This window comes from Apodemus sylvaticus, chromosome 13 (assembly GCF_947179515.1).
Source record: "Apodemus sylvaticus chromosome 13, mApoSyl1.1, whole genome shotgun sequence".
In the NCBI taxonomy this organism is placed as follows: domain Eukaryota; kingdom Metazoa; phylum Chordata; class Mammalia; order Rodentia; family Muridae; genus Apodemus; species Apodemus sylvaticus.
The window spans coordinates 30,237,497-30,256,842 of NC_067484.1; the positions used below are offsets into that span (position 1 = coordinate 30,237,497).

At 44.3% G+C, this 19,346-nt stretch overlaps 2 protein-coding genes across 3 annotated transcripts in view; both read right to left on the reverse strand.

The window, feature by feature from the left end:
- Positions 1–19,346, reverse strand: part of Gnal (G protein subunit alpha L) — a 137,831-nt gene that overhangs the window by 5,256 nt on the left and 113,229 nt on the right. For both annotated transcript variants that reach the window (XM_052155187.1, XM_052155188.1), the window contains exons 6-11: positions 10,278–10,332; positions 8,524–8,597; positions 7,602–7,660; positions 7,148–7,268; positions 3,742–3,872; positions 2,113–2,180 (exon numbers count right to left, since the gene is read on the reverse strand). In XM_052155187.1, coding sequence (XP_052011147.1) covers positions 2,113–2,180; positions 3,742–3,872; positions 7,148–7,268; positions 7,602–7,660; positions 8,524–8,597; positions 10,278–10,332 — 508 coding nt within the window. The remainder of the gene's footprint in view (positions 1–2,112; positions 2,181–3,741; positions 3,873–7,147; positions 7,269–7,601; positions 7,661–8,523; positions 8,598–10,277; positions 10,333–19,346) is intronic.
- Chmp1b (charged multivesicular body protein 1B) lies at positions 14,698–16,317 on the reverse strand. The gene has a single exon (XM_052155194.1). It carries the CDS (start codon positions 16,201–16,203, stop codon positions 15,604–15,606), a length of 600 nt encoding a protein of 199 aa, XP_052011154.1. The 5' UTR covers positions 16,204–16,317; the 3' UTR covers positions 14,698–15,603.

A 19,346-nucleotide genomic window follows, 5' to 3' on the forward strand; every position in this document is an offset into this window, starting at 1 on the left:
GGACTGAGCTGCTTGCAGTGACTGGTGGGACCCTGTGGGTTGACTGTCTGGCTCTTCTGTTCCTGGCCATCTGGTCCTAAGTCCCTCCTGCCTGTGGAGGATGGCTCCTGACTTCACCTCTGGGAGGGGGAGTTGTGTGACACAGTGCCATGCCTGGTGCTGTCCTTACTCAGAAACTTCAGTGACTGGACCACTCTGCACGTGGTCCTCCTCTCATAGGAGACTTCCTCATGAATCTACTCCTTCTTCTGCCAGATTTACCTTCTTCCATTCTTCAAAAGAAACTCCATTCACTTTACCTTCCCCACCCCTTTTATCTTCCCGTTAGGCCCCAAGGCCTGAATTGCCAAAGTCATGTCATGCCAGAATAGAACATGCACAGATGGAGCGAGCGCTGAAGCCCCAGTTCTGCAGGCTGCCTGCTGCCTGTGCCCTGAAGCTGCAGGTTCTAACTCTGAACTACTTAAGGCTCTGACTGCCGTAGGTCAAGTGGAGATGTGTGTGTGCTATTGCCTCTGGCCCACGGCTGGCCAATTGCATCCAAGCTGGGGTTTGTTCTCAGTCAGGGAAGACAAGGGTTGTCCAAGACTGGAGTGTGTGCATGGATGAGGCCACAGATCTTTTTAAATCCTCATCTTAAATGTCCGACATTAGGTTAGTTCATGTCATAATAGCATTTTATGACCTTTAAAAACATGTTGCCTTTATTTTATGGCCTTACATAATTAAAAAAAAAAAGAACCTGCTGGTTTACTATAAAATATATTCCCTTACTGAAATGATTTCCAAGCTTCATATGATGGCCTAGGATTGCTCTCTTAGCTATTTGGCAGGCTAAATTACAAGGACCACAGGTGAGAAGGGGGAATTTAGTGAGATCCAGTCTCAAAATTAAAAAAGAGAATCAGGATGTATCTCAGCGGTAGAGCGTTTGCCTGGCATACGTGAGGCTATAAACGGGCATTAGCACAGTAAAGGCTCTAAGAGTCCAGTCACAGAGAAATGGTTCTGTTTAACCTGGCAGGACTCCAATTTAGTTGTAGCTTTCCCTTTCTGTCTTCCTTATCTGGGGAGACTTTTGTTCCTCTCTAGGGACATGACTGGAGCTCAGGGCTGTATGTATGCTGTGTTAAATGCTGTCTCACTGAGTCACACACCAGGCCTAGAACCTGGACTCTTCAGGTAGTTATTTTCTAAGTCACCATAGGGGTTTTGGAAAAGAAACCCATCCCAGGGTCATGGTAAGAAGGGGACAGAGGGAGACATATGGGAAGGCTGTGGACCATCTCTGCACTGACTGAGCAAAGATTCTCACTTATCCAGAATTGGACAGCTGTCAGCATCTGTACTGCACAGAAAGTCTTAATAGGAACGTGCCCCTGGGAACGTCTTGGCATTTCCCAGTTTTTTAAACTAATAAAATGTTCAAATCCAGCTACACACAGTGGGTCCCAAAACTGTAACAAATGTGTAGGGTCTGCTGACAGGTGCCTGTAATCCCAGAGGCAGAGGTGAGAGGAATGTAATAAATTAGAGGCCAGCCTGGGCTGTCTAGTGATTCTGAAGCCAGCCTGAGCTACATATACTCTATCTCAAGAAATCAAGGACTGGCATGTAATAATGATAATAATGCTCGCCTAGCATATAAGATACTGAAAACCAAAACAAACCAATGAGCCAAAAAAATAAAGTATCTAGCGAATGTGGCAAGTTGAGAAAGGGAGGGGGCCAGAATTTGGGCGAGTTCATTTTCATGTCATCCTGCTGGTGATTTTGGATGGAGGAAGTAGACACCATGGTTTGAATGTGTGCACCTTAGACTCTGCAGAAGGACTTGCTTCTGTTTGGAAGACGCACGTGAATGGTGTAGCCCTGTAACCTGCTAGTCCCCTCTGGGTATGCTGGGAGCTTTATGGAACTGGGTGAGAGATCTAACCTATCTGAAGTCAGTGTGCTCAGGTTGGGGGAGGTAGGGGCTGGGGGAGGGCAGCTGCTTCTCTCTTGGCTCACGATTTTGGGAGACAGTGAGAGCAGGAAGGGATAGTTAGCGAACTGCAGAGAACAAGGTAACCGTGAGGTGGCAGAAAACAAAAGGGCAAGAAAATCGCTTACCAAGAACAGATCCCGGATAAAGAACTTGGCTCTTGTAACTTTGGGATCTTCTCCCGCATCTGGGGTTGCTGTCAAAATTGAAAACAGAATTTTATTCAGCAATGGGAAGCAAAGATTTGAAAGTGTGGTGATGCAGAAGGAATCAGCTCTACTGAGATGGGTCTATGGATTAACATACATGTATATGGCAAAAATTACACACAATGTTCCTTTCTTTCTCGTGAAGCAGAATTCTCATAGAGCTCTGAGAAGGCATCGGTTATCCTGTGGTCTGAATGCTGTGTACTTTTTCCTCAGATGTCTCCCTCACTACAGTATCTGCAAGTGAGATGACCCCATTACAAGGGGCTCTGCTGTGGTGAGCAGGGGTACAGTGCTCATATGCAAGAGACCTGGAAGAGCTTGTTGATGCCTTCCACCAGCCGAGGATGCAGAGCTCAGTGAAGAGAGCAGGCCTCCTCAGACTCCAAATCTGCTAGTCCTTTGTTCTGGAGGTTTCTCAGCCTCTAGAACACTTTTGTTGTTTATAAGTCTCCCTGCCTAAGGAATTTTGTCATAGCAACCAGAACGGACAGGTTAGGGCAAAGCATCATCTACTCAACAAAGCATCTAACTAAATCCTGATAAGCTGAGCATCCCCTTTCCATTTCTTCTTTCAAGTTGTGGTAGAGGGGAAGGCTGTGCTGTCTGGGATGCACTCAGTTTTTGTAAGGCCTTGCTTTTTCTAGCTACTACACAGACTCATACTGGGGGTCCTGGGAAGTCCCCAGCCATAACATTATTTTTGTTGTTTCTACTTCATGACTGTAATTTTGCTACTGTTATGAACTGTAATGTAAATATCTGATATGCAGGAGATATCATATGTGTCATGTTTCATAGGGGTCATGACCTACAGGTTGAGAACCACTGTTCTCTGGGAAAATTAACAGAAGCTACCACCCAGGGTTACTAGATGGGGTTTGAATGATATGGCTGGTCACAAAAGATCCAGCTGGTGGTATGAGAGTGCTTCCCTAGGGTGACACAGTCACACAGTCAAACAACCTTTCCTTGTATGGCACAGCATTAATGGAAAAGTCAAAATCTGAGCCTCTCACAAGTTAGGATGTTTGACTATCCCTATTCTGAACACATAACATCTCAAATATTCCACATCTGGTAAACCTTTCATGTACTGACATCATACCACAAGGGGAAACTCTCACACTGGATTCATGTCACGGGATAGTCAAAACCCTCATGCTATGTATATGACGTGAAGAAAACCACATTTCAGCATTCAAGGAATTTTGGGTTTCATGAAATATGGGTCATATCTCCTGAATAAGCATACATTCCAAAATTCAAACAACTCCAAGCTCCCTAACACTTCTGGTCCCGAGCACTTTGGACAGGGTAACTTACCCTGTACTCTAGTACTTTAGGAGTGGGCAACAGAGACGGAGGGGGGGGTAGAGTGGGTGGTGGTGGGTGGTGGTGGAGTGGTGGAGTGGTGGGGTGGTGGGGTGGTTAATCTGAGGCTATGTCTTAGATTCATCAGACATCTCTGATTTACAGTTACAGGACTATGAGAAAAGAACAGTTGGATCCTTCAGTTGTAAGTGAGACTGTGTTTTGACATCTTACCATCTTCAGGGACAGTATAGTTGGCATACTCCGGGAAATAGTCTTCAATTTTTGACTTCCCTGCCAAGACTTTTTCTGCCAGCATATCTTGTTTGTTCAAGAACAGGATGATAGAAATGGTTCGTAACCACCTAGAAAGAACAAAAATTTGCACCATTTTCACAATACTTGCGTGTGGAAGTACTGATTACAACAATGTTGCCAGCTTAAAAGGGAAGTTCAAATGATGTGGTTTAGTGGCAGATGCTTGCCCAGCTGGGGCCCGGAGTTCACCCCCACCCCCAGCTCTACATGACAAGCAAACAAAAAGATGGTGGGGTAGTGGGCTGACGCTGTCATCTTCTGGAACCTGACTAGCTATCATTTGATAAATACCATTATTTATACTCTCTTCATCAGCAATGACAAAGTCTGACAATGGATAAGTTCACTCTTTTTGGGTGAACCTCTGTGGGGACATACGTTTCTTGGTAACAAAGTTGGAGATATAGGCAACTAATCGATACACTTGGACTTCTGTGATGTAAGTCTGGGGGTTAATGGGCCAGAAAACTCTCGGGAGAAGTTAAAATGTTGCTAAGTGCCAAATGACCCATTAGCCAACTACAAGGAGCTTAATTAGTAGCCAGTGTGGCTCTTCCTTTGTCTCATCTCCTCTGAGCACAGGGGAAGAGGGGCAGAACTCAACTCCCCACGCATTATATGAGAAGCTAAAGGGTTGAGGTACAGGATCAGAGGTGGTGACGTTAGGAAAGCTGAAATCTAGGCAAGAGGCACTTAGCTGCCAAATAAATAAAGCCCTCTGAAACTGCACCAGCTCTAAGGGATCAGTCCATTGGCTCCAAATGGGAAGCAACCCATCTCCCCCTCAGACTCATTAGTTCTGCTTTTTCTTCTACAAATGTAATCTTTGTAGATACCATACAAATGAGCTTAAGTTACAGAAAAATGTTCACATGATCAAATGCATTATATTAAATGATAATCACTATTAGAAATTTTATAACTTTACGTCTAGATATTTTTTATTCTCATGCATATTTTTAAATAAAGACAAGATTATAATTTTTCTCTGTATCAGACCCAGAGCTTTGTGCACAGGCAAAAACTCTACTACTGACTGAGCACTACTGACTGAGCTACAGCCCTGCTGCCTGATCCACCCTTCTCCTTCTTTGACAGGGCCTTACATCATTGAATTTATGGCAATACCGTCCTGCTTCCTGCATGCCGGGCTTAGAACTTTTAATCTTCTTTTTCATACTGTAATAACGTGGATTTTGCTGTGTGTGTTCATGGAGAATCACTCCAGGGCATGCTTCTGCACAGCTGGTGCTTCCTGACTTTATTTCTTTCCCATTAACTCTGATACCATAGGAGGATCGCAGCTGGCACTTGAAAGATATTTATTCAACAATACAAACCTTAAATTTTTACAAGAATTAATTTAATATGTGCGCATGTTTGTCTGCATATATAACAGTATACCATGGCCTGGGGCCAGCGGAGGCCAGAGAGGATGTCAGATTCTCTGGGACTGGAGTTACAATTAGTAAAATTACAGTTGCTAGCTGCCATGTGGGTGTAGGAAATCTTCCAGAGTCCTTTGGAAGAGCAGTTAGTGCTCTTAACTGCAGAGCCATCTCATACAGATACTATTCAAGGTCAACTTTTATTTTTCTTGCTCTTTAGTGATTTTTTTCATCTTAATAATTTATAAGAACCTTGTGTTTAGATACATGAATCTGCAGTAGAGCGTATGTTAACATTCCTTTCTGACATAATCACTTCTGCCCCCTTGGGAGTCTCAGAATATCAAAGTTATGGTTTTGAGAGTCCATCTAGTTATCAGTGAATATTCCAAATTGGGTTTTTCTTTTTAGTAGCTTATTATATTATTTTAATGGATGTTTTGCCTGTCTATGTAGCACATATGCGTCTGGTGCCCTTGGATTTCCTGGAACTACAGTTGCAGATGGTTGTGAGCTTCTATGTGGATGATAAGACTTGAACCTGGGTCCTCTGGAAGAACATCCAGTGCACTTAACCTCTGAGTCTTCATTCTCCCACCTCAATTTTTTTTTTTTTTTTTGGTTTTTTTCAACTCAGGGTTTCTCTGTATAGCCCTGGTTGTCCTGGAACTCACTCTGTAGACCAGGCTGGCCTCAAACTCAGAAATCTGCCTGCCTCTGCCTCCCAAGTGCTGGGATTAAAGGCATGTGCCACCACTGCCCAGCCAAATTGGGTTCTTAAAATGAACCAATCAACCAAGCAGGCATGGTGGCACATTCCTGAAATCCCAGTAACTCTGGAGGCTGGGACTAGAGGACTAAGAGGTTAGAGCCAGCCTGGATAATGTAGGGAGATACTGGATCAAAACAGCAAACAAAACTAATTTTCAATTCCAGATCTAACCTGAGACTTTTAGAATAGATTGAAACCATGCTAACCAAGCACAAGTAAGAGCTCCACCAGGAATACTCCCCATACTCAGTATGTCTGTGAGATGGGGTGAAAGACTTATTGACGCTTAGGATTTGTGATGGTTTGCATGTGCTTGGCCCAGGGAGTGGCAGGATTAGAAGGTGTGGCCCTGTTGGAGTAGGTGTGACTTTGTTGGGATAGGTGTGGGCTTTAAGACCCTCACCCTAGCTGCCTGGATGTTAGTATTCTGCTAGCAGCCTTCAGATGAAGATGTAGAACTCTCAGCTCCTCCTGCACCATGCCTGTCTGCATGCTGCCATGTTCCCACCTTGATGATAATGGACTGAACCTCTGAACCTGTAAGGCAGCCCTAATTAAATGTTGTCCTATAAGAGTTGCCTTGGTCATGGTGTCTGTTCACAGCAATAAAACCCTAACTAAGACAGAATTTATAAGTGTGTGTGCACATTTATGTGGGGTAACCCATGGAAGCTAGAGGCTGATATCCAGATATTTTCCAAAAATCATTCTCTATTTAGTTTTGATACAGGATCTCTTCCTTGAACTGTTTGTCATTTTGCCTAGGGAGGTTGTCCAGGGAGCCCCAGAAATCTGTTTGTCTCTGCCTCCCTGTTTTTGGGTTATGGGTGATCATGGATATGTTCAGTGCTTTCTGTTGTTTGTTTTTTGTTTTGTTTTTGGGTGCTGGGGATCTAAATTCAAGTCCTTATGCTTGCATAAGCATACAATTTTCCCACCGAGCAGTCTCTTCCGCTTCATGTTTTTGTTTGCAAGGTTCTAGCTATGTAGCCCAGGCTGGCCTTGAACTCTGATCCTTTGATTTAGCCTTCCTAATGTTTCAGGTGTGCCCTGACATACTTGGCTAAAGTGGGTACGTTTAACAACAATAGCAACAGCAACAAGGTAGTCTTCTGGAGGTGTTCTGGTCTGTGATCTAGTGTTGTCTGAATCCACTCCTTACCTGTTATTCCAGATGCTTTCAAACAGGTCCAGCGATTCCCGCAGTCTGTTGGTGTTGTTGTCTTCCCTGATCACCATGTTGTAGCTACTGCAGGCCGCCACATAAATGATGGCAGTGACATCTACGGCGGGACCAAGAGGGAAAGGGAAGCACTTCAGACGGACAATGCCAGTTGTTCTGAGGTTATGACTACTCAGTCCCAGACACTGTCATTTGGGGGACTGCATCTAGAATGACTCGAATACAGTCAGTATGCATAGGTGGGCATTGCTGCACCTGACCAGGGGTCTCCCCCAAAATATAACAGGAAATGTGGGATGCTTACATTCTCTATGAGATTCGTGTTTAAGGAGAACATGGTTATTTAATAACTATTATTTACACATAGTCAGATTAGAGTTTGTCTGATGAAAACAGCTAGACACAGCAAGTGGCTACGGAGCATGCTAATCACCATTAAAACACTGGATCCATTTTCTTCTCTCATCTCTCTGGCCTCCAACATCAAACATGCTATGGAAGAGAAACAGAGAGACACCAGTTATCCAGGCAAACCGAGGCAAAAGGCACATGTTTTCACCCTGAGAGATGTCAGCTATCTGGGGAAACTGAGGCAGAAGGCACATGTTTCCATGCTTCTCCTTTATTGTCAGAATGGTCAGCTGCTCCTGATGCACACCTCCTGTGTCTCGGCCCTCGGTCCTGAGCTACAAGTCCCGCTGCCTCTCCCAGCTTCTGCTTGTCCTCTTTGACTCTACATTGTGGTTGTAGGAGTCAAAAGTACGGCAGAAAAACAGCTGAGATGGTATCTATCTATCTATCTATCTATCTATCTATGAGGTGCCTAATAGATGCGGTGCTTTCTAGTTTATACCACATCTTGTACCAAGTGCATGCTAAGTCTGTGCTGGGGCAGATCCTTCTGATCACTTGTCTCAGCCTCAGAAGCCTGTCTGCCCTGGGGAAGTGGGAGGGGCTTCCTCCTGACCCTGCCCTCTCATGCCTCTCATTCCTTGCCTCCTGGGCCGGAAGTGTCTATTGTGTTCACTCAGGCAGATAACTCTCCCCGAGGCTCTCCATTTGTTGCCTCAAGTGCCCAAGCACAGTTTATGCACTGTCCTTGAAGCTCATCAGACCGGCCCTTGGTCTTTCTCCCCACGCCCTCTTGCCCCTACCCCCTTTCCTGGAGCTATGTCTTCCAGTGTGTGATCTTCTCAGTGCCCTTGCTGGAGTCCAGCCTCACAGCCTGCCCCTCAATCCCAACCCCTTCAGCCCCGTGGCCATGTGGCTCCCAGCCTGCTCAGGGGCTGGCACACTGGGCTGGCTCTTCCACGCCCTAATCCAGTCATGGGCGACACTCTTAGCCATGCACTCACTGAAAGTTCACTTTGTCCACTTGGAATCGTGTCTCAAAGATTCCTGATGTCAGCACTCTGCATCTGAGCAGGTCCTAGGGCAGGAGGAGAGAAGTAAGGCAGGCCTGGGCATAAGCTTGGTGACTGAGAAATGACAATGTTTATTGTTAAAACATAAAAAGAGTAAATGCAGACGAACGCTCTGTTTTAGAGACCCCCACTGTGAATTAGTTTGGCCCTCACACAGTACCTCTGCTTTCATGCCTCTCAGGACTTTTTTAGAAGTGCAGGTTTATATGTCCTGCTCACACCCACTCTTATATGTCAGCCAAACTTCAGGGTGCAGTGTTCAGGGACAAAGTCTTGGTCTATGCTCTGTGGCGACACTTGGAAGTCTCTCTCTAGGGAAGGATCAGTAGGAAGCTTAATTCTCATTCACAAGTCAGGGACCTGAGGGCTGAAAGCTACTCCACCTTAGGTTAGTGGATTTCCTGTCACTTCCTTGCATAGCTCTGTTCTCTATATAAGATCAAAGCTGATGTGGTGTCGAGGGCATGGAAAAGCTGCCATCGCTGTATCCGCAGCAGGCATCATGCTATTGATGAATCGGCCACTCTGGAAGATGAGTGATGACCGTGCTGTTTTATAACTGAATCATCACACCTGTGTAGGTCATTTTTGAGGGGTTCTCTTAATGCTAGAGAATGTAGCATACTGTAGGATTTTTTGTTTGTTTGTTTGTTTTTTTTGGTTTTTTTTTTTTTTTTTGGTTTTTTTGAGACAGGGTTTCTCTGTGTAGTCCTGGCTGTCCTGGAACTCACTCTGTAGACCAGGCTGGCCTTGAACTCAGAAATCCGCCTGCCTCTGCCTCCCAGAGTGCTGGGATTACAGGCGTGCGCCACCACCACCTGGCAGGATGTATTTTTATTAGCATACATTAACTATATAGTATGATATGTGCATACATGTATAGAATTTATTCTGAGCATGTTCCTCTGTGACTCTTTCTTTCCCTCCTACCGATGCCATTTCCCCCTTCCAAATTGTCCCCTGTAGTTTCATGGTGAACAAGAGTTATTTACAGGAGTAGAGAAAAAAATGTCTCTACCTTCCCCTGAAATCATTGACTTGCCCGGAAACCTCATGCACCTCACACTTGAAGGATTGTTTCAAGCTCTTTGAGTCCACCATAGGGACAAAGACCCCAGAGAAGAAAGAGAAACTTTGATCTCCGGGGGACACAGAGGAGAGAGGGCCTCTGGGTGGTTCAAGGCTTAGGCTTCCAGGGGTTGCAAATGTCTGCTGTGAATTAGGAAGGCTAGTTTGAGTGAACACCCTATCTTAGTTGTGGTCCATTAGCTCATATTACTCCTTTCCCTTTTTTTCCTTTCCATTCCTTTCTCCTGTCTGGCTCAACCCAAGGCATACCTGGATATGCGCTATGGTAATTGGGGCTCAAGCCTGGGGTCCAAAGATTGAACCCAGTGTACAAAACATGGAACTGAAGGCCTGGCTTTCTCAATGATGGTCCTAGGAAGCCTGGGAATTGCATATTCCCAGTTCGCATGGGATCTTTCTTCTATACCAGCAAGGGCTAGGCGAGGCCTTACTGCACAAGATGGGGGATGGAGGCTCAGAACCTGATGGCAGCACCATCACAAGGGGCTGCATGGCCAGGTAAAGCAGCAGCGATCATGCGTACGTTTTCCCCCCTCTTCTACGTTATCATCAAACGCTCTTGGCAGTCTATCTCAGAAACTCTACTTTCACTGTACCTGGTCTGTGGGCGTGTAGTCAACCAGACTGACGCTGTCAATCCTTTCCAGGAAGCTGCAAGGGAAGCCAGTACAAGGTCAGACTTGTTCCCTTGTCACCATATCCCAGGGCCAGGGATAAATTAATGGGACTTTTGCAAAGCGCATGAGGACAGGCCTAGGTGCTGATACATATCTGTCCTAAGGGGAGGCCAACGCCTGCATTCCTTGTGACTTTGCTGGTCTGTCCTTTCCCCTGTTTGCTTTTCTCCTTCCTCTTCCCCAGTCCTGGAAGGTTTGTTAGGTGGTGGCTGCTCTGGAACTGGGAGGGGAACTGGGAAGGGGTGTGTGTGGGGGGGCTGACTAGACATTTCTAAGGCCAAACTGGTAGAAAAAGGAGCTGTAGTGTTCCTACGAAACTGAAAGCAACAGGGTTCCCTGTAAGAACCCCAAACCGTATGTGCGCAAAAGTCTTGAGTGTTCATGAGTTTGACTTATGCTGCATTTATGCTTGCCTGTGTTTGTGAGAATATGAGTGTGTGGACGAGAGGATATCCGTGTGCGCAAAGGTGTAAGGGTGCGGAAGGATGAGCATGAGTGAGTGTGTGCAAGTGTGAAAGAGTATCTGCAGATTTCATCAGTACATGCCTAGCAGCAACTCTCGGTATTAAGTCAGTTCAAGAGCAGGGTAACCAGACCTGTGGAGGGTGTGGCAGGTGAATCAGCATGCTGCCATTTTTCAAACATCTTTCCGGGTCCTAGGTAGGAAGCCACCTCTCCCCGCTGCTCAGAATCTGAGCCTGTTTCAGACTTTGTGTCCACAAGGCCTGTCTTTCCAGGTCCTGGGAGGGACCCAGAGTGCAGGTTATATTGTTTTGGGGACTCTGGGGTGCCCAATACTTAGTGCAGTACCCAGTCTTCAGGAAACATCCGTGGAAGGAACACACATTCACTTCTCCTTCAACTGGGAGAGGTAACAAGCAGAGCCCTGACAAGAAGGGCTCGGGGAGCTAAAGATTAAATACGAAGCTGAAGCTAGAGTCAGAGTCAGCCGCGGAAGCAACCAATTTAAAGCGGGGCGCACCAGGGTGGAGGCAGGTGGGTGAACATAATATACTTGGATGATAATTACTGCGAGTGGAAAGGGTGAGAACTGACTGACAGAGAGTACATATGAGGTTCTTGAGGGCTGCAGTTCAACACTGCTTTCCAGAGGAAGTGGTGGGAGGGAAATGGTAGGAACCTTCCCGAAGCCTGTTCAACTTGTGAGACCGAGATGCCAAGGAAAGAGGCAAAGGAGGCAAAGACGCCCTCGTCTTGCCCACTCTCCTTCCAAGTGGTTTCCAAAAAAATCTGTCCAGTTCTGACCCTTGACCTAGTTCCAAGCGACCGGCAGAAGTACTTCATCAAGTTGGGTGGGGGCAGAGTAATGGGTCAGAGGCTTTTAGAAAAATTTTCCAGAGTTGTAACATTCTCCTTTATAGGGATGTGACATACGAAGCAGAAAACACTGAGACATGTAAGATTGACCCTTTGTAGTTCAGAATGCTATACAGAGCTGCAAAACCACAAAAACTTCAAAAAAAAAAAAAAAACCCAAACAATAAACTTGTGTTGTTGCATACTAAGGGATAATGAGCCTGGTGCTGTCCAGTTTTTTTTTTTTTTTTTTTCCGAGACAGGGTTTCTCTGCATAGCCCTGGCTGTCCTGGAACTCACTCTGTAGACCAGGCTGGCCTCAAACTCAGGAATCTGCCTGCCTCTACCTCCCAAGTGCTGGGATTAAAGGCGTGTGCCAGCACTGCCTGGTTTTTTTTTTTTTTGTTTTTGGTTTTTTTCAAGGCAGGGTTTCGCTGTGTAGCCCTGGCTGTCCTGAAACTCACTCTGTAGACCAGGCTGGCCTTGAACTCAGAAATCCGCCTGCCTCTGCCTCCCAAGTGCTGGGATTAAAGGCGTGCACCACCACCACCCTGCTATCAGTTTTTAATCTGTTACTAAGAAGGCTGTGGCAAAGAAATTCCAAGTTCAAGATTTGCTTGATCTACAAAGTGGGTTAAAGACCAGTTTGGAAAATTAATGAGGTTCTGTCTCAAATTACAAATCCAGGGGAAAAAAGACTGGGAATATACCTCAGGAGTAAATGTTTATGTTGTGCTCACAAAGTCTGGGTCAAAGCTCCAGCTCATAAAACAAGCAATGCTACCCCTCCCAACCCCACCCGTTGGCTTTGCTATTTTCCAGTGTTTCCTGGTGTAGCTGAAGGTATGTGTGCTTGCAGCAGTGTTTTAATTAGAATAACTCAAAAGTCTGGGCTATGGAGATGCTCAAGCTGGGGATAAGTTGGGACCAGGATAGTCACGAACAGGTTGTTAGATATCTTTTGTAATGAGACTGCTGGACCTGATGAAAAGCACTACTTGTCATTGATGCATATTTTAAATAATTTCTTTGCTGGTGGGGGGTGTGTGAAGAGAGCAAGCTGTTACTGTTAAGGAAAGTAAAAAGTTTCCTCTGAATCATACTTAACTGTAAGATATAAAAGTACTGCTAAATAAAATAATCTACATGGCAAGAAAGTCCCAGGACTCTGCCCTGGGCTGGCTGTACTGACCTTACCTGTCTGCCTGTGTTCATCAGGGAACACTTGAGTCCTGTCACAGCACCATGAGACATGTCTCTGAGACATTGCCAGGAGCTTACTCTGTGACCAGATTCTGACTGCTTCTGCTTCCTATGAGCCTGACAATGTAATTGTAGAAAACAAATTTGGGAAAACTAGCCAGATTGCTTACTAGACTAGGCAGTGGAAGGAAGAAGAAAAGAACGAAGCCTGTTCACCAGTTTGCTTAATGTTCCTGGCTTTGTAGGTTTTGCTGGTAGTTATGCCCCCAGAAGAATGTCGGTATGTATTGCAGGGAAATCCTTTACTAATGATGTCATACAGACTGGGTTAATAAGGTCATCAGAGTAGACTGGTACTTACATGTGTTCCCTCTCCTCAGCCCCCCAAATCAAAGGCAGTAGGAAGAACAGATTGGTTAGAATATTCTCTGATAATACACAACTGTGTCCTGCACTAAAATTAACTGATACAGGAAAGCTGAGTTTGACCATCTTTCTGTCTGCTTTTTTCTCCCACTAATTCTAAAACTCAGTTTAGAAAAAAATTTGTGTCCAGGAAGAAACATTCCTGGACACTAAGGATCCCAGAAATATAGAAGAAAATACCACGCTACCCAGATAAGAATCCAGGACTGAGGACAACTTTTGAATACTTCTGAGTTCTTTTTTTCTCAAATATCTTAACAATCACCCCCTCCCCAATACAGACACTTTGTGGTGCTGGGATTCCAGCCCAGGGTCTCATGAATGCAGCACTCATTTCTATGCTGAGATCCACACTCACATGTAATAATATGCCTTTTACATTTTTATTTATCCAGTTTTCAAAATTTAAAATTCAAAACTGCATCCATTCCAAAATCGAGGAAATAATTCATGGGCCTGTAGTACTATTGAAAATAATGTTTATAAATCATATAAATGTACACTCATATAATATGAAATGAACATATTTTAAGAAAGTTTAAGTATATATAGCATTCTTCCATCTCACAAAATATAATTTGATGGAAATACTTGCAGTATAAAATTTACCAAGGAGTCAATACTGAGCTATTTTTTTTCTTTTTTTTTAAAAAGATGTTCCTTTTTTTTTTGAGCTATTTTTTTTAAAAGCTGTAATTAACCAAAGTTTTCCACGATAAAGGATTAAGACACATGCTGTATTCATTACACATCTGAGTCAGCATAACTGCGTATATAAGAAATCACATGTGTGCTAAAGGACCTTTGAGAGAGGATACTGGGCAGTTAGAGGTGTCCCTTAGGGCAGACTTATGAAAAAATGTGTATATATGTGTGCACATGTGCATACACATACATACCACACAAACATACACTCCTTAACCCTAAGAACCAGTACCCATCTGTGTACACTTAAAACACTCATTCATCTGGGAAACCATATTATAATAATGAATTTTAAAGAGTTTTACACAGGCCCTATCTTGTCTGAAACATTGAAGTTCTCATATTGGACAAAACAAAACAAAATTCAGGAAAAGGGGAAATTAAATAAAATGAACTTTGTAAGTATTTACCTTAGGTTAATATATGTGCCAAGTGAACACAGATTCTCTGTTTTGAGGATGGAAGTGGGAGCTGCTTTGCTTTATACCAGAAGCTACGAAGGAAGGCAGCTGCAGCTGGGGGCTTTCAGCCTTTCTCTTTCCTTCTAACCCTAAATCATTCCTTCATTCTAGACTTCTAGCTGGCTAAGTGTACATTTAAGTTTTGTCTATCTATAGCATTAAGTTATGCTTTTTGAGGTTTTAAAAGAGTTGTTACTTTAAGACAAAATAATACATACAAATAGAACTTAAAAATGCTGTTCTAATTTTATTTATATTTTTGGTTATTAAATAAAAACAAAACCTATAATTATACAGTCCCAGGGCTTAGTTGGACCAAATCAGCAGTTCTTTGGCAATGTTTGGCACGTGATAGGGCTGTCATGTTGATGAACATTATTTTGATCAGAAGTCTATTAAAGGTTGACTTTCATTAGAAAACAACTAGAGATTATCTTAGAAATTATCTTAAGTCTAAGTCTTAAGAACTCTTGGTAAATAGAATATAAACAAAACAATTTAATTTTTCCTGAAAATAAATGAAGTTATTTGGCATTTTTTCTCAGTTACACAAACTCCATTATAACACGAACAGAATTTAAAGAATATTTTGCAATCATCTTCTAAGATAACTTTAGTATAAGTTATAAGAATAAATTAATAGTCGATTGCAGTCATTCTTTGATGGCAAAAACAAAGAAAACCAAATGATATACAGAAAGTATTTCCCACCGAATAAGTTGAACAAGTGTTTACATATTTGTTACTAAACTAAGTACCCATTCCTCCTCCTTTCATTTTTATGCACCTCTTGTCAGTCTATGTACCATCAACCACACTAAAAATAACTTCAATCTGAAACTCTAAGTGAAAACGGAATACATGAGGGCTAGAGTTCTGCCGATTTTTTTTTTCTAGATTTAGGTAGAGCAAATGAACCAGTTCTGTTAAAAGGCAGCTATAAAAATATACATCATTATAAGCTATAAAGAGCTTTAAAATCCAGTTAGAAGTGGAGAAAAACTGGAATTTCTTAGCGTTATCTGGAGAGGGCTGTAGGTTCATAGAAGACTGTTCGGCATTCTGGCACAATTCTAGGACATCTCTCTAAAACAGAGAGCACATCAAAAGGAAATCTCGGACTGGTTGGGCCGTCAGACTTGATCGCGAAGGCGGGCCAGTCTCTGGGACAGTTCATCTTGCTCAGCCGAAGCCACGCTCGTTCCCACGGAACCGGTCTGGCCCTGAGGCAGCTCCATGTTGAGATCGAGGCCCGCCTCATCTGCCATTTCCTGGAGCAGCATATCCACTTGGTTCTGGGGAGTGGTCAACGTCGTCGTGCTGCTCATCGTGTCTTCCATTTGCTGCGTCTGGACGTCCAGGGTCTCAAACTGGTGTTCGAATTTGTCCATCAAAGCGGAGATCTTTTCCAAATTCATAGTTTTCAACGTCGCGTCCATCGACTTAACCACACCCGCCATGGACTTGGTCACTTTGCCCATCGTCACTGCAGTCTGGACTCTGGCAGCTACCGCATCCACTCGTGCACTCATTCTCAAGAAGTTCACCGACTGGTTCTTCTGGCGGATGGCATTTTCGGCGTGTATCCTCGCAACTTCCATGTTGCCCTTCTGAATGGCCTTTTTAATTTTGGCCTTTTCGGCCTTTTCCTCCTTGTCGCATTTTTTTGAACTCCTGTTCAGTTCTTTGGCCGCGAATTTCAGGTTGAACAGATGTTTCTCCATGTTGGACATGGTCGTGCGGCTTCTGTCGGGTGGGCCGGGGTGAAGCAGCAGCGACACCGGCTCAAGGAGGTCCGCTCCCGGTCGGCGCTCCTTTGTTTTGGTCTCACTTCCTGTATCTACGGCACGCGGCGCAGATAGTGACGTCAAACTCTGCGCCGGGGAGAATTGATGGGAGGGCGATGCCGGAGGGCGGTGCCTGAGTGACGGACGGCGCTGGGCCCCACCCATCTAGGCACTTGCTTCTCATCTACCCTGACAGGGTTTTGTGCTGTTCTGTTTAGTTTCTAAAGCAGCTAAACTAGGAGCGAATTCTCAAAACCAGCGCCTACAGGCACTTTTGTTTGGGAAGGTAACTACGGAAGACGACGGGATGTATCCAGAACTGTACGTAAAAAATATCCAGGCTCCAAACTTGGCCAGCCAGGAGTGTTTGGGCGCTGCGCCAAAATGTGGCAAACCCCAACCCTCAGCCTTTTTTTTTTTTTTTTTAAATGCATAAGAGTAACCTCCACTTTCTCTGGTAACCCGAATCCATTTCCCAAAGACAAAAGCTGTCCAGGGCCTGTGTCTCGGTCTTTGCTTGCAATCTGTGCAGAGGCTCAGATGCTTCTTTCCAGACCTAACTCCTTGCCCTGGCTGGCTGTTCAGTTCACAGGAGAGCTGGCTGGCATTTGCCATACCCAAACCCTGCTGTTTCTGAGCAACGAAAAGACCCATCTTTTGCTCGTACGGATTTATCTTTCTAGTGTTTTATAAAGATCCAAGGAGCTTCGCTCACATTGAGTTCTGACAGGTTAGCTGCCATTTTAGATTACGCAGGAGCGAATGGCGAGGTGCAGAGACCCACACACTGGGACACATCAAGCCTGTCACTGCCTGTTAGGTGCTTTAAAAATAAATGTAGGCTTTCTATGGCAGCACTGTGTGCTGTAGCTTCCCTTTACAAACATTCCTCCCACACGGCACTAACGAGAGCAGAAGGCCCATGCCCTCAGGAGTTAGCAGAAGATTCTAAGTGAGCAAATTCTGTTTAGAGGTTATTTTAGTCCAGGGTCCTGCATCACTCATGTGATAGCTTGTCAATCAGTTAAAGTGTGCCTGTGCTACAGACATTTCCTTAGAACAAAGCTTATTCATAGCATTGTTGTCTGAGTCAGGCACACAGGCTACCCTCCTCTATAGGGCAGATTTTGTTCCAGTACCCGTCAAACCAGACAACATAATGGAAACTGTTCAAGACTCATGTCAGACCAAAGTAGAAATGGAGGACAAGGGACTCCTTCCTCACACTTGTACCTACTGAGGTCCCTCTCCCCCTGTTGAGCCTTCTAAGGCCCCCTACTATGGTGCAGCTGGATTCTGTAAGGTTGCCATAGCACAGGACACGTGCTTTGTTCATATTTGTTATGACATTAACTACTGGATACTAGGGAGGATTATTCTGCTGACCCACTATGCAAGTGGGTGCAGGCAGTGTGTCTAAGAAAGTTTTATGGCCTGGGAGTGTGGCTGAGGAATTGGGACATTATCGTATACGGTGAGCTTAGCACTCAGCTCCCGTCCCCAGCAAAACTCTTCCTCAAGGGAAGTTTTTCTATAAATGTCATATATAAATGTATTAAAAGTGAGACTAGAGGCTGCTTTGAGCCTCTCTGCTCACTCTCAGCCCGCTAGCTCCTCCCCCTTTAGGTCCCTGGCCTTTCTTGAAGTTTGCAACAAGTTTCTTGTCAGTGATCCCTAACTCTCTCTCCCCCTCTTGCATTCTTTCCCTTTCTCTTTTCTTTGCTTTTTTCCATGGTCATGGTGGTGGGACCTAGGGCTTCATGAATACTAGACAAACACTCTACACGGAGCTACATCCTAGCCAATAGCTTTCTTCTCTTTCTTTCTTTCTTTCTTTCTTTCTTTCTTTCTTTCTTTCTTTCTTTCTTTCTTTCTTTCTTTCTTTCTTTCTTTCTTTCTTTCCTTTCTTCCCTTCTTCTTTCTTTCTTTCTTTCTTTCTTTCTTTCTTTCTTTCTTTCTTTCTTTCTTTCTTTCTTTCTTTCTTTCTTTCTTTCTTTCTTTCTCTTCTTTCTTTCTTTCTTTCTTTCTTTCTTTCTTTCTTTCTTTCTTTCTTTCTTTCTTTCTTCTTTCTTTCTTTCTTTCTTTCTTTCTTTCTTTCTTTCTTTCTTTCTTTCTTTCTTTCTTTCTTTCTTTCTTTCTTTCTTTCTTCTTTCTTTCTTTCTTTCTTTCTTTCTTTCTTTCTTTCTTTCTTTCTTTCTTTCTGGATTTGGTTTTTTCAAGACAGGGTTTCTCTGTATAGCCCTGGCTGTCCTGGAACTCACTCTATAGACCAGGCTGGCCTCGAACTCAGAAATCTACCTGCCTCTGCCTCCAAGTGCTGGGATTACAGGCATGCGCCACCACTGCCTGGCTGCCAATAGCTTTCATCTTAGCAAATTCTAATTAGGTGGAGTGGTTTGGAATATAATCATGGCAGATTCTGACAGATGCAGCTAATGACTATCACTACTTATTAAATGCGTAAACTGCTAGGCATTTTTCAGCATTTCCATAAATAAGTTCATGTTATCTCACACAGGAGTAAGGAGATTATTAATAGTTCCAGTTTTCAGGCGAGGAAACCTAGGCATAGGGAGCCCAGTAACCACAGTTCTGGTTAAGTGTTGACATCAGAGTCCCTGGATACCCAGAAGCAGTAACTGATCAACCAATGTAGATAACAAGACAAAGACATATTGGGGCTTCAGATGTAGATCAGTTGTGACAATGCTTGCCTTATCATCCATAAGGCGCTAGGTTTGATCCCCAGCACCGCAAAAACAAAACAACTAGGTGGGGTCGTGTCCACCTGTAACACCAATACCTGGAAGGCCAAGGCTGGAAGATACAAAGTTTCAAGCTAGCCTGAGCTGCTCAAAGAGACGCAGTCTCAAAAACCCAAACACAAGAGTAGAGTAAACAGAGAAACAAAGGGTCATTGCTTATCCTAGAATATAAATTGACTGAGAGGTGGTCTCCCCCCACGCTCTCCAACCCCCCAGCAGACTGAGGAGAGGTACCAATGCAAGGTTGATGTAGGGTGTGGAACAGGCACTAAAAGTTGCTGGACTCGGTGAACCACAGCTGGGCCACTTCCCAGTGTGGGTGGA